The 14,614-nt window shown below is 48.1% G+C and overlaps 1 protein-coding gene across 1 annotated transcript; it reads right to left on the bottom strand.

The window, feature by feature from the left end:
• Positions 1-483: 483 nt before the first annotated feature.
• BATF3 (basic leucine zipper ATF-like transcription factor 3) lies at positions 484-11,366 on the bottom strand. Its single transcript, XM_045011412.1, has 3 exons — positions 11,040-11,366; positions 8,663-8,767; positions 484-1,114 (listed from the first exon to the last, which is right to left on the bottom strand). Exons 1-3 carry the CDS (start codon positions 11,109-11,111, stop codon positions 929-931), a joined length of 363 nt encoding a protein of 120 aa, XP_044867347.1. The 5' UTR covers positions 11,112-11,366; the 3' UTR covers positions 484-928.
• Between the last annotated feature and the right edge of the window lie 3,248 nt (positions 11,367-14,614).

The raw sequence follows: 14,614 nt of genomic DNA, 5'->3' as shown, positions 1-14,614 counted from the left end.
GTGAATCTAGCTCAAGATGTGTAATGGATAATGGGGAAAAGGACAACTAGTAAATTACAAAACATACAAACAAACCACAAAACAAAAAAACCCAAAGGGAATTCCCCCTGGTAGATTTCCACTGGCTACAATGGCTTTGCTCCTGGGATGAATCTGGACCCCAAACTGCCTGTTCTGCATTTACTCCCTGGAAAGTGGGCACACTTCATGCAAGAATGAGACTAAAACTCTTTGAGGATTGATGCTTTGGGTGATTAGGGAAGTGAAGATGATCTACACTCAGTTGTTACACAAGCTTCAGAAGGGAAGCCAATAAAGCTTTTCAAACATCCTGAAGCTGGTGATAAGAAAATAATAAGGGACATTGAAAGCAGGGAGATTAGCATTAGACTTTGGATTTGACAAATGAGCAAATGTAAAGGAGTTCGAAAGGCATTGGATATTGAAGAAGGTGGGGGACACCATAAAGATAAAAAGAGCACATTGATTTTATTAGCCAAACCCCAGTGTAAACAAAAAATGAGCAGCCAGGATATTATATATATAAGATCTATGGATGACAATCTAACAACTCAGAAATAATAGCCAGAGCACTGTGTGGCGTAAATCATATTCTAGCCTATACCGCTATTTTTTTCCAGAGTTTCCATCCTGTAAAAGCAGATTGTATCATATTTTGCCATTTATGAACATGAAACAGTGTATTACAGGTTCTAGAAAATAAATTGTAGCTTAGTCTTGTTCTCCCCACACTGACCTTTTTGATATTCAGAGGATTTAGAGATGTAATTGCCTATTAGATAAAGTCCATCCCTCTGCAAGAGGGAGGATATACCTGCATTGTGGTGAAAAAAAGAAGCTGGATCTTTAAATCTCTCCCATTTACGTGCAACAATAACCAGCATTTAAAGGCAATAAGGAGGAGCTCTCATCTTGGCAGGCAACTGGTGAGGGCATCAGGCCTGGGTATGGTCACAAAGTTCATGGAGCAGTGCAATAAAGGGCAGATCTTTTCATGGTCCTTCAACACCTCGCTCAGGTGTTTCATCTCATCTGTTAGCTTCCCAATCTCTCTTTTCAGGGAGGTATTTTCTTGTTCAAGGCACTCATATTCCTGGAATGAAAAAAGGAAGCCCACTGCTAATAAAAACGTTCCTTTCAGTGCCTTCACCTGTTTTTAATCAAATGATAGCAGAATAAATTGTTGTTTCTGCTTATTTAATGTTTTTGAAATCTAACATAAGAATCAAAATACTGAACTAGCCTAATAAATACAGATGCTTGTAACAATGCGACTGTTACTATCCGTGTTCTTATTGAGCTACAGTTGTGGGCCCAGATCCTGAGCTGTGGCCGTGAAGCATGTAGTCCCACTCAGGAGGGGATTGCGAAGGTAGCATTTAGCCACCTTTGCATTCTCCTGATCCTGGGCTAATCTATGTTGTTCTGGTTCCCCCATCACAAATTGTTGTACCCTAAGGGTGCTCTAGGTTGTGCTCACTGGCAATGGCCCAAAGGGACCATTCTGGCAAGTGATTGCAAGAGTGTGGGCTGTGACCAGAACATCCAGCTTCTTTCCCCAGCCATGTCCTCTGCACAGGTTGAAGGGATGGGGGTGGTTTAGGAGTTCCAAACCATCCAAAGATCCTTCCACTCAGGATACATCCTCTGCAGTCTGCAAAAGGTATTGTATTGCCTAAAAAATCACAAGTACCCAAGTTAGGCTGGGCAGAGTCCTGGTTTGCTTTGGGAAACATGAGTAGCTGGGCAACTGCCTAAGTGCTAAATCTGTGCCTGGGGTTTCTTCCCTTTCAGGTAGTACAATGACTTGTGTGGCTGCAAAGCCCAGATTGGCCATGTAATACCATGGAAGCTACTGAGCCCAAAGTCTGGCCCTGATAGCAGCTAACTCAGCTCTACATCTGTATTTATGTTTCAGAACGAAACTAAGCACTACTTTTCTTCTGCATTATCTACTAGATAAATTAATGATTACAAAATTGAAAACCCTCTGTGAGCCCTTCATTTTCTGCTATCATCTGCTGCTCATCTGGAACTTCAGTAACTTGCTAGAAACCTTGTAATATAAACTGAACTGGTATATATGCTGGGGGGGCATTATTATTAACTAAATATTATTATTTGTATCAGTATAGCACCTAGGAGCCCCACTCATGGACCAGTATCCCCACTATGCTAGGTGTTGTACAGACACACAACAATAACACAGTCCCTACCCCAAAGAGCTTACAACCTAAATATAAGACGAGACAACAGACGGATGCAGACAGATGGGGGAATACAAGGAAACAATGAGATTATATTGATCGGTGTGAAAAGGCTGTGGGACCAGTGTTTCAGTGTAACTTCAGTTATTCTCTGGTTTTCACTTTCAATTGAATGTGGGTTAGCAAACATTTCCACAGAAGTTCCTATCTAGATCAACACAAGCTGTCCAACCACCATGACCAGTGTGCTTATATAGCAAGAAAATAATCACTCATCATATTTTCCTAACTAAAGAATGAAAATAGCCCACAATCCAGCAAGTGTAACAAACTGTTTCCCTCTGAAGTTATCCTTATTATTCCCCCTTTAAAATGTATTTGAATGTAATGCTCACAAGAGCACTATGAAGAATCAAATATGCAGGCAGGTTCAATGCTGGTTTCTAAACACCGCTCTGCTTTGCACCCACGTCAATCCTGACCACACCCTTGTTATTCCAGTCCTGCTTCTTACCTGAACAGAGACTGCCTATGGGAATGAATTAACTGAACTGAATTGTAGAAGAGTTTGGAGGCCTTCTGTAGTAGACACCAGGGGAAGAAAAGCACAGAAATTTGGCATTTCATCTCTAGAAGTTGGTATCATGGAACCCAGGTCTGGTGACGCCATTACAAGTATTTCCTGCACTTCACAGTGTTTTGCAAGGACAAAAGACATCATGAAAAATTGTCTTCTGTGGCTACATTTTATTTTCACAGTGTAGAAGACAGAGATAATTCTGTGCTGAATTGGGCCCTGAGAGCTGCGTCACTTACATAAAGGCGTTAGTAGCATAGTCGTAAATATTTATAGTATGGTGGTGCCCAAAGCCCAGTCAAGCTAGAGGCCTCCATTGTGCTGGCTGCTGTACAAACGCAGAAAAGAGACAATGCCTGCCCTGTCAGATTTACAACTGAACAGACAGTAGGGCTACCATATTATATTATTGATGCTGAGGGCTTGTTAATAGGATTTCAAAAAGGATCAGACATTTATATGCACAACGGGAACATCCACAGTTTAAGATAGGATAAAATATATACAACATGTCTAAACCCTCATACTTCAGTGACTTATTGGAGTTAGGAGAAGCTTCCCCATGGGAAGCTTATTCCTTAATTGTTCAGTATAAGGATCTAGCATCACTGGCAAGTTCCAGATGTTTCAATGTAGGCAAAATATTGGACTAGACAGCTCACCAGCATGGTCCAGTATGGTAATTCATATGTTTTTACACCAAACCAAACTTCCTCTTGCTGGATTAGTACAAAAACCACCCCATATCTGTTTAAGAAATGCACAGTATTGTTAAATTCTGCACACAACGCTCAAAAGGCAATGCAACATATGAAGTTCTCTTAGGGGAGAGTCTGATGATAGGGAAACTCCAGGTTATAGTCAGGAGCAGAGGACGGAAGAGGATAATGTAAGGGCCGGATCAGATGATAAACAGTCACATAAAAAAGAATCTGGCACATCAGAAAAGGGCAGACAAATAAACAGGGACAAGTTTTTAAAGTGCTTGTACACAAATGCTAGAAGTCTAAATAATAAGATGGGTGAACTAGAGTGGCTTGTGATAAAGGAGGATATTGATATAATAGGCATCACAGAAACCTGGTGGACTGACACCAATCAATGGGACACAATCATTCCGGGGTACAAAATATATCAGAAGGACAGAACAGGTCGTACAGGGGGAGGAGTGGCACTATATGTGAAAGAAAGTGTAGATTCAAATGAAGTAAAAATCTTAAGCAAATCCACATGTTCCATAGAATCTCTATGGATAGAAATTTCATGCTCTAATAAAAATATATAACATTAGGGATCTATTACCGACCACCTGACCAGGACAGTAATAGTGATGATGAAATGCTAAGGGAAATTAAAGAGGCTATCAAAATTAAGAACCCAATAATAGTGGGGGATTTCAATTATCCCCATATTGACTGGGAACATTTCACTTCAGGATGAAATGCAGAGATAAAATTTCTCGATACTTTAAATGACTGCTTCATGGAGCAGCTGGTACGGGAACCCACAAGGGGAGAGGCGACTCTAGATTTAATCCTGAGTGGAGCGCAGGAGCTGGTCCAAGAGGTAATTATAGCAGGACCGCTTGGAAATAGTGACCATAATACAATAGCATTCAACATCCCTGTAGTGGGAAGAACACCTCAACAGCTCAACACTGTGGCATTTAATTTCAAAAGGGGGAACTATTAAAAAATGAGAGGGTTAGTTAAACAAAAGTTAAAAGGTACAGTGACTAAAGTGAAATCCCTGCAAGTTGCGTGAGCCCTTTTTAAAGACACCATAATAGAGGCCCAACTTCAATGTATACCCCAAATTAAGAAACACAGTAAAAGAACTAAAGAAGAGCCACTGTGGCTTAACAACCATGTAAAAGAAGCAGTGAGTGATAAAAAGACTTCCTTTAAAAAGTGGAAGTCAAATCCTAGTGAAGCAAATAGAAAGGAGCACAAACACTGCCAACTTAAGTGCAAGAGTGTAATAAGAAAAGCCAAAGAGGAGTTTGAAGAACGGCTAGCCAAAAACTCCAAAGGTAATAACAAAATGTTTTTTAAGTACATCAGAAGCAGGAAGCCTGCTAAACAACCAGTGGGGCCCCTTGACGATCGAAATACAAAAGGAGCACTTAAAGACGATAAAGTCATTGCAGAGAAACTAAATGGATTCTTTGCTTCAGTCTTCACGGCTGAGGATGTTAGGGAGATTCCCAAACCTGAGCTGGCTTTTGTAGGTGACAAATCTGAGGAACAGTCACAGATTGAAGTGTCACTAGAGGAGGTTTTGGAATTAATTGATAAACTCAACATTAACAAGTCACCGGGACCAGATGGCATTCACCCAAGAGTTCTGAAAGAACTCAAATGTGAAGTTGCGGAACTATTAACTAAGGTTTGTAATCTGTCCTTTAAATCGGCTTCGGTACCCAATGACTGGAAGTTAGCTAATGTAACGCCAATATTTAAAAAGGGCTCTAGAGGTGATCCCGGCAATTACAGTCTAACGTCAGTACCGGGCAAATTAGTCGAAACAATAGTTAAAATAAAATTGTCAGACACATAGGAAAACAAACTGTTGAGCAATAGTCAACATGGTTTCTGTAAAGGGAAATCGTGTCTTACTAATCTATTAGTCAACAAACATGTGGACAAGGGGGATCCAGTGGACATAGTGTACTTAGATTTCCAGAAAGCCTTTGACAAGGTCCCTCACCAAAGGCTCGTACGTAAATTAAGCTGTCATGGGATAAAAGGGAAGGTCCTTTCATGGACTGAGAACTGGTTAAAAGACAGGGAACAAAGGGTAGGAATTAATGGTAAATTCTCAGAATGGAGAGGGGTAACTAGTGGTGTTCCCCAAGGGTCAGTCCTAGGACCAATCCTATTCAATTTATTCATAAATGATCTGGAGAAAGGGGTAAACAGTGAGGTGGCAAAGTTTGCAGATGATACTAAACTACTCAAGATAGTTAAGACCAAAGCAGATTGTGAAGAACTTCAAAAAGATCTCACAAAACTAAGTGACTGGGCAACAAAATGGCAAATAAAATTTAATGAGGATAAATGTAAAGTAATGCACATTGGAAAAAATAACCCCAACTATACATACAATATGATGGGGGCAGGGCCGGCTCTAGGTTTTTTGCCGCCCCAAGCAAAAAAATTTTTGGCTGCCCCCCCCACCCCGAGACATGAGCCCCCCCCCCCGCCCACCAGTACCCCCCACTCACACCCCCTGTTGCCCCAGCACTGGCCTCCCCCCCAAATGTGGGATCCGCTACCAGCACACTGCAGCCGAGCCCTGGCCCAGCTGCGACTCCGTCCCCATGCGGGTGGAGCTGCTGGGCGGCGCGGAAGTACTTCCAGGTGGCGGCACGGCTACGGGGTGGCGCAAAGAACACGGCCCCCTCCCTGGGCTTCGCAGCACTGCTGGTGGCCAAGGTGGATCAGTTCGCGCTCACCGCCCTCACCCTCGACATGCTGGCGGCCAAAGACCTGGAGAGCCCCCCCTGGACCTGCTGCTCTTCAGCCTCACGGTGCCCTGGCCCAGCCCTGGCAGGAGGGAAGGCGAGGATCTCCGGCTGCGGGGCTACCTGCTCAGCACCGACGAACCCAGTCGGCCGCTCACCTCCTCACACACTCCAGGAGCCCCTCGCCACCATCGCAGCCCGGGCTCGGCTCCAGGGGACCCCGTTTCCCTCCCTCCCTCCCTCCCCGGCTCCTCACACACACTGGGTAGGGTCGCCCAGAGGATTCAGGGCAAAGCAATTTTGGGGGCCCCTTCCATAAAAAAAAGTTGCAATACTATAGTAACATGTATTTGGAAATGTAAAAAATAACTAGTGAAAATTAATTTGTAATAATTTGAAAATACACCAAATACATTATTTAAAAACATTAAATGCTTTACTGGTCTGTATACATTTGCAATTACATAATGGGCTGTTGCTGGGTGATGGTTGGTGCCAATGGGCTGTCACTGCCTGGAGGTGGTGCTGCTGTTGCCCAGGGCTGGGTGGGGAGCTGGGCTCTGGGGGGTGCCCGGCTCACAGGGGCTGGGCTCAGGACTGTGAGGAGATGGGGTCGGAGGTTGTCTGGCTCAGAGGGGCTCGCCTCAGAGCTGGGGGTCTGGGGTGGGGGGATGGGGTCGGAGGGTGCCCACCTCAGAGCAGCTGGGCTCAGAGCTGGGGGTCAGGGCAGTGGGGGATGGGGTCGGGGGTGTCCGGATCAGAGGGGCTGGGCTCAGAGCTGGGGGTCAGGGCTGTGGGGGGAATGGGGTCAGGGGGGTGTCCAGATCAGAGGGGCTGGGCTCGGAGCTGGGGGTCAGGGCTGTGGGGGGAATGGGGTGAGGGGGGTGTCTGGATCAGAGGGGCTGGACTCAGAGCTGGGGGTCAGGGCTGTGAGGGGGATGGGGCCGGGGGGGTGCCCAGGTCCTAGGGGCTGGGCTTGGAGCTGGGGGTCAGGGCTGGGTGAGGAGGATGGGTTTGGGGGGGGTGCCCACCTCAGAGGGGCTGGGCTTGGAGCTGGGGGTCAGGGCTGGGCCTGGAGGGTAATGGGGTCAGGTGGTGCCTGACAAACACCTCCCTGAGACCCCCCCCAATCCAACCCCCCTTCCCTGGCCCCTGACCGCCCCCCCCACAGAACCTGTGCCCCCTCCCTGCCCCCTGAGTGTCCCCGGGACTCCCTGCCCCTTAGCCACACACACACACACCCCCATCCCCCCCCCCCCCCAGCCAAGCTGCTGCTGGGCTGTTTAGGCCCCGGGGAACAAGCGGAGGAGGAGTGGCCCGTCTTCTGCAGCCAGGCGGGGCCGCGCTACCGGTCAGGGGCCTCCCCTCTCCCCCAAGCGGAGCCGGTAGCGCGGCCCTGCCCGGCTGCAGGGGACGGGCCGCTCCTCGGCTCGCAGCGGCAGGATGAGCTGGGGCCCCAGCCCCAGCCTTTTGCCGCCCCCTATATTTTGCCGCCCTAGGCAGCAGCTTGTTTTGCTGGTGCCTAGAGCCGCCCCTGGATGGGGGCTAATTTAGCTACAATGAGTCAGGAAAAAGATCTTGGAGTCATTGTGGATAGTTCTCTGAAAATGTCCACGCAGTGTGCAGAGGCGGTCAAAAAAGCAAACAGGATGTTAGGAATCATTAAAAAGGGGATAGAGAATAAGACTGAGAATATATTATTGCCCTTATATAAATCCATGGTACGCCCACACCTCGAATACTGTGTACAGATGTGGTCTCCTCACCTCAGAAAAGATATTCTAGCACTAGAAAAGGTTCAGAAAAGGGCAACTAAAATGATTAGGGGTTTGGAGAGGGTCCCATACGAGGAAAGATTAAAGAGGCTAGGACACTTCAGCTTGGAAAAGAGGAGACTAAGGGGGGATATGATAGAGGTATATAAAATCACGAGTGATGTTGAGAAAGTGGATAAGGAAAAGTTATTTACTTATTCCCATAATACAAGAACTAGGGGTCATCAAATGAAATTAATAGGCAGCGGGTTTGAAACAAATAAAAGGAAGTTCTTCTTCACGCAGCGCACAGTCAACTTGTGGAACTCCTTACCTGAGGAGGTTGTGAAGGCTAGGACTATAACAATGTTTAAAAGGGGACTGGATAAATTCATGGTGGCTAAGTCCATAAATGGCTATTAGCCAGGATGGGTAAGAATGGTGTCCCTAGCCTCTGTTCGTCAGAGGATGGAGATAGATGGCAGGAGAGAGATCACTTGATCATTGCCTGTTAGGTTCACTCCCTCTGGGGCACCTGGCATTGGCCACTGTCGGTAGACAGATACTGGGCTAGATGGACCTTTGGTCTGACCCGGTATGGCCATTTTTATGTTCTTATGTTCTTATACCCATTCACCTCATGGAGTTTGTCTGCTTTCTGCGTTTGTTTCTTCCGGCTTCTCTGGGCAGCGACTCTGTTTTTTTCTCTCCGTCTTATCTTCCTATCATCCTCTTCGGGACTCTGAAAAACCAAACCAAACACCTTGTTGTTGTTTTTTTAAAGTGCACTGAGATTCAAAAAGCAAGGAAATAAGGACCTTCCCTTTTATCCCATGACAGCTTAATTTACGTAAGAGCCTTTGGTGAGGGACCTTGTCAAAGGCTTTATGGAAATCAGCAGCACCCCCGGCTTGAAGTAGTAATAACAACCAGATGCAGGGTTTCCCCACTATAAAAATTATTCCAGTATCCCTGCCTGTATCTTGTAGCCACTTATACGAGTGTATGAAAAGTAGATATAAAACTCTACCAATCAGAATAATAGTGTTTTATGTCCACTTAATCCAGTAGACCAGGTAGTTTTCCAGAAACAACCTTGTTGATTACATAAATAGCATATAATAAACATGCCAGGGTATCTTTGAAATTTACACAATCACAGATGGTTTTGGCTTTTTAGACAGGAAAATCTGCTATATAAAATATCTTAGTAAGAGATCTTATTTTGGATTAACGTTTTCCTGTATTGTTCACACACAAAATCCACTCACAACCTAGAAAATAACTTTCTGTTTTCATTATGAAGTCTTGATCATGGTTTGTGGAGGCTTTGGGAGGCTTTCCATTATAAATCCAATGATTAACTCTCCCTCACATCCCAGAAAAATTCTCCGTCAGGTCTGAAATGTCATTTGCTTCCTCTCAGGCTGGAGCAGAATTTTATATATATTAAAGGAATCGGGTAAATAAGCTTGCCTGCTAGCTAACAATGCCCAGCAACAGTTGTCTGCAGATCTAAGTCACATTCGACTTAGACAACAATAAGATTTTTATAGTCCAGAGAAAGCACATTCATCACCAAGCTGCAGCATATTCTGCAGAAGAGTGAGCTGGGATTGGGGAGCAGGGGGAGGAGTTCCCTAAGCATGCTGCAAGTATTCCCCCACAGCTCTGTAACAGGACATGATCACTTGCCTTTCATCTTGGTTTGGAAAGAAGACACAGAATTCATCCCAGCATGTCAACGACAGCATTAAGGCTGCTGGCGGTGGCTGCTGTTGCTCCTAGCAATGTTTACTCTGTCAAGTTAACCACTGTTTCCTCTCTTACAAGGAAGATTTATACAACAGAGCAGAAAGTATTTAAAACTGCATGTCCTCGATTGAAGAAGCTGTCCTGGTAGGAGCTGTAATGCACTGCTACCCAGACTGCTAAAGTCCGGGAACTGAACTCATCTCTGAGGTAACACTATTGAAATCAATGGAGTCACATCAGTGATGAATTCCACCCCACGTGTCAGACATGCACAGGAGAGACAGACGTCTGTGTGTGGTTTCATGAAAGAAAGGGTTAGAGCGGGCAAAAGGAGCGCCCATGGTAATTACAGATCCATGGAAAGAGGGCATCTCTTCCGCATCTTCTGTTCTCTTCTGCATCTTCCCTACGGGTTTAGAGATTACAGCACAGGCATGTCCAGGCAGGAGTTGGTGTCCCAAGACAAGGTCAGGACAACCAATACCAGCATCAATGAGATGCTGCTCTTTAGCTTGGGAAGCATGGAAGCAGCCATTTCTCTTAGGGTTGCCAACTCACCAGGATTGTTCTGGAGTCTCCAGGAATTCAAGATTAATCTTTAACTAAAGGTTATATCATGTGATGAAACCTCCAGGAATATGTCCAGCCAAAACTGGCAACCCTACGTTCTGATCATCCTGTCTCCTACCTGTACATCCTGATCCTGGCTCCATCCTGCAAATCTGCCCTGGAGGAGAAAAGCCTTCTCCGCCTGCACCTCCCGCCTGACTCTGGTCACTATGTTATAGGGGACTCAGCATTATGTATTTGGGACCCAGTTCCAGCTGTGCCCTAGATCAGGACATGGTCCTGTCAAAAGTGATCCCCATGCTGGACTCCTGATCTACAGCCTCAGGAAGATGGAGGTGAAGGATGCTATCTATGGCAGTGCGGAAAACATTTCCTTATGTGATGTCATTTGCAGGGAGTCCATAAAGAATAAGTAGTAATTGCTCAAATTAAAAGGGGGGGGGGAGACCCCAGAGGAATCGGTGCCAAATTGAAGAATAGCACTAAGTGCTCACAACGCACTTTGAGGGGCATCGGCTACCTTTGTACGGGAGCGGGAAACGAGATGAGAACAGGCAGGGAAAAGCTGCCGAGTTCCCTGCCCACGCCCCGTGCTTCTCCACAGCCTGCTCCTGCCCTGCGGGTGTCCCGCCCCACGCCCCGGCTGCTGCGCCACTCGGACCCGGCTTCACCCGGCCCCGGCCCGGTACCTGCGGCTGATTCCCATCGGAAGAGGCGCTTCGCTGCAGAACGCTGCCCGAAGCCGGGACCCCGTGCGACATCCCGGGAGCTGCTGAGCGGCCGGGGCCGCGGCGGGAGCCCGAAGAGCTGCCACGCTCCCCGCACCCCGGCCCCTGCCAGCGCACTCCTGTCCCCAGCCTCGCTAGGGGGAAACTCCGGCCCGGGGCATCCCGGCAGCCTGCACCTGGCTGCAGCGGCTCGCGCGCTCTCTGTGCTTCCCCGGCCCCCGGGGAGGAGCCGCCCCCTCTGCCCGGATCTGGCCGCGGCCGCAGCCTCCGGGAGGCAGAGCCTGGGAGTCCCGCACTCGCGGCGGCGGCGGCGGCAGCAGCTCACTTGTCAATTTCATGGAAGTCACGTGGCGCCCTTTGAAACTTAGGAGGGAACTAGTTGCTAAACCGCAAGGGTGGCTGCGTGGGGAAGCGAGAGGGGCTGCGGAGCACGGCCAGGCGGGGGGAGGCCAGAGCTCCCTTCCCCCGCACGCCACGGGGGGCTCGTGAGAGCGATACTCCGAGCCATGGATACCCTAGCGCGGGGGCAATTTGGGAAATAAGAACTGAAGGCTACGACCGGCACCGTAAAGCGATTCCTTGGCGATGGGAGACAAACTCCGCCCCCCTCCCGAGCAAAGAGAGAACATGTCAGAGGGGGCTGGACAGGAGAGTTTAGTTCAGCTCCTTAGAGAGAAAACTCAGGACCGGCTCTGAAGGGGGGCAGGGATTTAGGGGGTGCTCAGATCCGGGGTTTGGACTTAGCCCCATTTCTACAATGACATGTTTTAAGGGCTAGGAGGAGGAGTGTAAGGAGGAAGAGGAAACAGGATCACAGTCCTTAATACGCTCCCTCCTGCACAGCCATACACTGGATTAGATGGATTCTCTTGTGGGACAGTGAAACCAACCATTTCCCCTATTTAAAAAGGGTCTATCCTGCCAGCAGGACAGTGATGAGAACAGTATAAATGCTTAGCAAGAAGGATGTTAACTACTAAAAATCATGGACTGAACAGACACACTGGATTTGTGCCTTATTATAAGAATGTATAAGGCACTAACAACCCTCCCAACTGCCTGCCTTCTCCCCCGCTTTCCTTCCCTCCCATGGGAAGGATGTTAACAGGTCAATTCACTTTGAAGGGGCCCTTGCAATGTGTTAACTACTTATACTAAACAATCTGTTCAACTGCGGTATTTAGCTGTGACACTTTGAGTTAGGCCTTGTCTACACTACAAAGTTTTGCTGACAAAAGGCAGCTTTTGTCTACAAAACAGTGAGTGCGTACATACTGCAATATGACTTTTGGTGGCAAAAATGCCCTGTTTTGGCAACAAAATACAACCACCCCAACGAGAGATTAAGGGTATGTCCACACTGTCCACATTACAGTGCAGCCACAGCAGCACTGTGACATGGGCAGTGTAGTGATGCTTTATCGCCGGGGGGGAGAGCTCTCCCAGTGATAAAAAATAACCACCCCCACAGCTCCTGGTGATAAAGTGCTGTGTATACTGGCGATTTTCAGCACTAAAACTTTTGTCGCTCAGGGGGGTGTTTTTTCACACCCCTGAACAACTAAAGTTTTAGTGCAGAAAGTGGCAGGGTAGACACAGCCTTACATATTTTTCCTCTAAATTTTTGTTGACAAAGTGCCAGTGTAGATATCACATTTGATTTTATTGCTTTAATTGGCCTCCAGGAGGTGTCCCACAATGCCCATAGGGGGCCGTTCTGGTCAGAAGTTTGAACTCTGCTGCGCTGCAGCCAGGAAAACAACCATCTGCCCCTTCCCCTTAGAAGTCCTGGGAATTTTTGAAATTCCATTTCCCGTTTGCTCAGCCTGGAGAGGTCTCATCGCATCTTCCCAGGTGCCCATGGCCAATTATCGCAGCAAACGCTCTCCTGCTTCCACTTGGACCACTGCGGAGCTGTTGGATCGGCTCAGTATATAGGGAGAGGAGCAGTGCAGTCCCAGCTGCACTTGAGCCATAGGAATAGGGATACCTATGTAGGGTGACCCAATGTCCTGATTTTATAGGGGCTTTTTTTATATGGGCTTCTATTACCCACCCACCTCTGTCCCAATTTTTTCACACTTGCTCTCTGGTCACTCTATACCTATGGGCACATTTCTCGAGGCTTGTGTGAAAAGGGCTGTGATCGGGACACGCTGCAGTGCAGAGCGATGATAAAGGAGCTGAGGCAGGCAAACCATCGCTTTGGTACTTCACTTAAGACCTGCTGGTTCTATAAGGAGCTGGACGCTATTCTCGGTGGTGACTCCACCTTCACCACCAAGAGCTCCATGGATACTTCAGCGGGCCTGGAGGAGGTGGAAAGACGAACTAACTCAGAGAACAAAGTCACTGATGAAGAGGTGGAGTTAGATGAGGATGTAGAGCCAGGGGCGGCTCTAGGAATTGCGCCGCCCCAAGCAGGGCGGCACACCGCGGAGGGCGCTCTGGCGGTCGCCGGTCCCGTGGCTCCGGTGGACCTCCTGCAGATGTGCCTGCGGAGGGTCCACTGGTCCCGTGGCTCCGGTGGACCTCCCGCAGGCACGCCTGCGGATGCTCCACCGAAGCCGCAGGACCAGCGGACCCTCCGCAGGCACGCCTGCGGGAGATCCACCGGAGCCGCCTGCCGCCCTCCCGCAGCATGCCGCCCCAAGCATGCACTTGGAACGCTGGGGTCTGGAGCCAGCCCTGTGTGGAGCTCCTGGCGAGGTCTGCTGGTGGGGCAGGCAGCTAGGAACTGTTCACCACTCCAGAGGTGTCTGGCCAGTCTCAGCAGTTGCTCTCCGGTGAGCAAGAAGCAGGAGAAGACACCTGGTAAGTGGCTTGGTTTGTGCAGTGCGGAGGTGGGTGCAGGACATAGCAATGCGGGAGGCTGGCTGTGTTTCCATGAGCTGGACATTTCCCTGTGTAGCTAATCAGTGTGGCGGAACAGGGTGTTGATGCACGCTGAGATCTCACGGGAATCCTCCACTCTAGGAAAGTTTCTTGGAGGTACTCAGTAATCTCCTGCCCACGGTTCCAGCTTTGTTCCTTCCCCCATTGTAGGAAACTTTCCTGCACCATTCAGCAATCACTTGTGCAGGGACCAAAGCGGCACACAGGCAAGCAACATAGGGAGCAGGGTGGAAGTCACAAGCATGTAGCAGATGTACCCTCCTTTCCCTGCTTACCCTTAGCAGTGAGATGTCTGCTAGAATGACCCTTGCCTGTGGAAAAGTGAGAGAGAATTTTAGAATTTTTTTCCTAGTCGGCTGCACCACAACCCTTGCAGAGTGAATGCTCTTTTCCCCATGTGGAGCACCCCTGTCCACATTCACCATGCTTTGGGTGTTCACAGAAATGTGTGCTTGCTAAGGGTCAGTCAGAAAGTGATTGAATGTTGCAAAAGGTGTATTTTACTGAAACATTTCAAGGTTGTGCGTGAATTTAACAATCATGCTTCTGTGCACTGTTCCTTGTGCTTCACCAGATGTGGCCTTCAGGAACATCCCTCCACCCCCGACACACACCGGCCGAGCATCTCCGCTGGATAAGAA

The sequence above is a fragment of the Mauremys mutica genome, chromosome 3 (genome assembly GCF_020497125.1).
Source record: "Mauremys mutica isolate MM-2020 ecotype Southern chromosome 3, ASM2049712v1, whole genome shotgun sequence".
NCBI classification, from domain to species: domain Eukaryota; kingdom Metazoa; phylum Chordata; order Testudines; family Geoemydidae; genus Mauremys; species Mauremys mutica.
This window is presented reverse-complemented; position numbering and strand designations above follow the sequence as displayed.

Bases quoted from the DNA above. Each gene is read 5' to 3' on its own strand.
- BATF3 (XM_045011412.1), bottom strand. From the start codon at position 11,111: ATGTCGCACGGGGTCCCGGCTTCGGGCAGCGTTCTGCAGCGAAGCGCC. The intron at 8,768-11,039 runs GTACCGGGCCGG...TTGGTTTTTCAG, and splicing joins CCGATGGGAATCAGCCGCAG to AGTCCCGAAGAGGATGATAG. The intron at 1,115-8,662 runs GTGAATGGGTAT...TTTTCATTCCAG, and splicing joins AAGCAGACAAACTCCATGAG to GAATATGAGTGCCTTGAACA.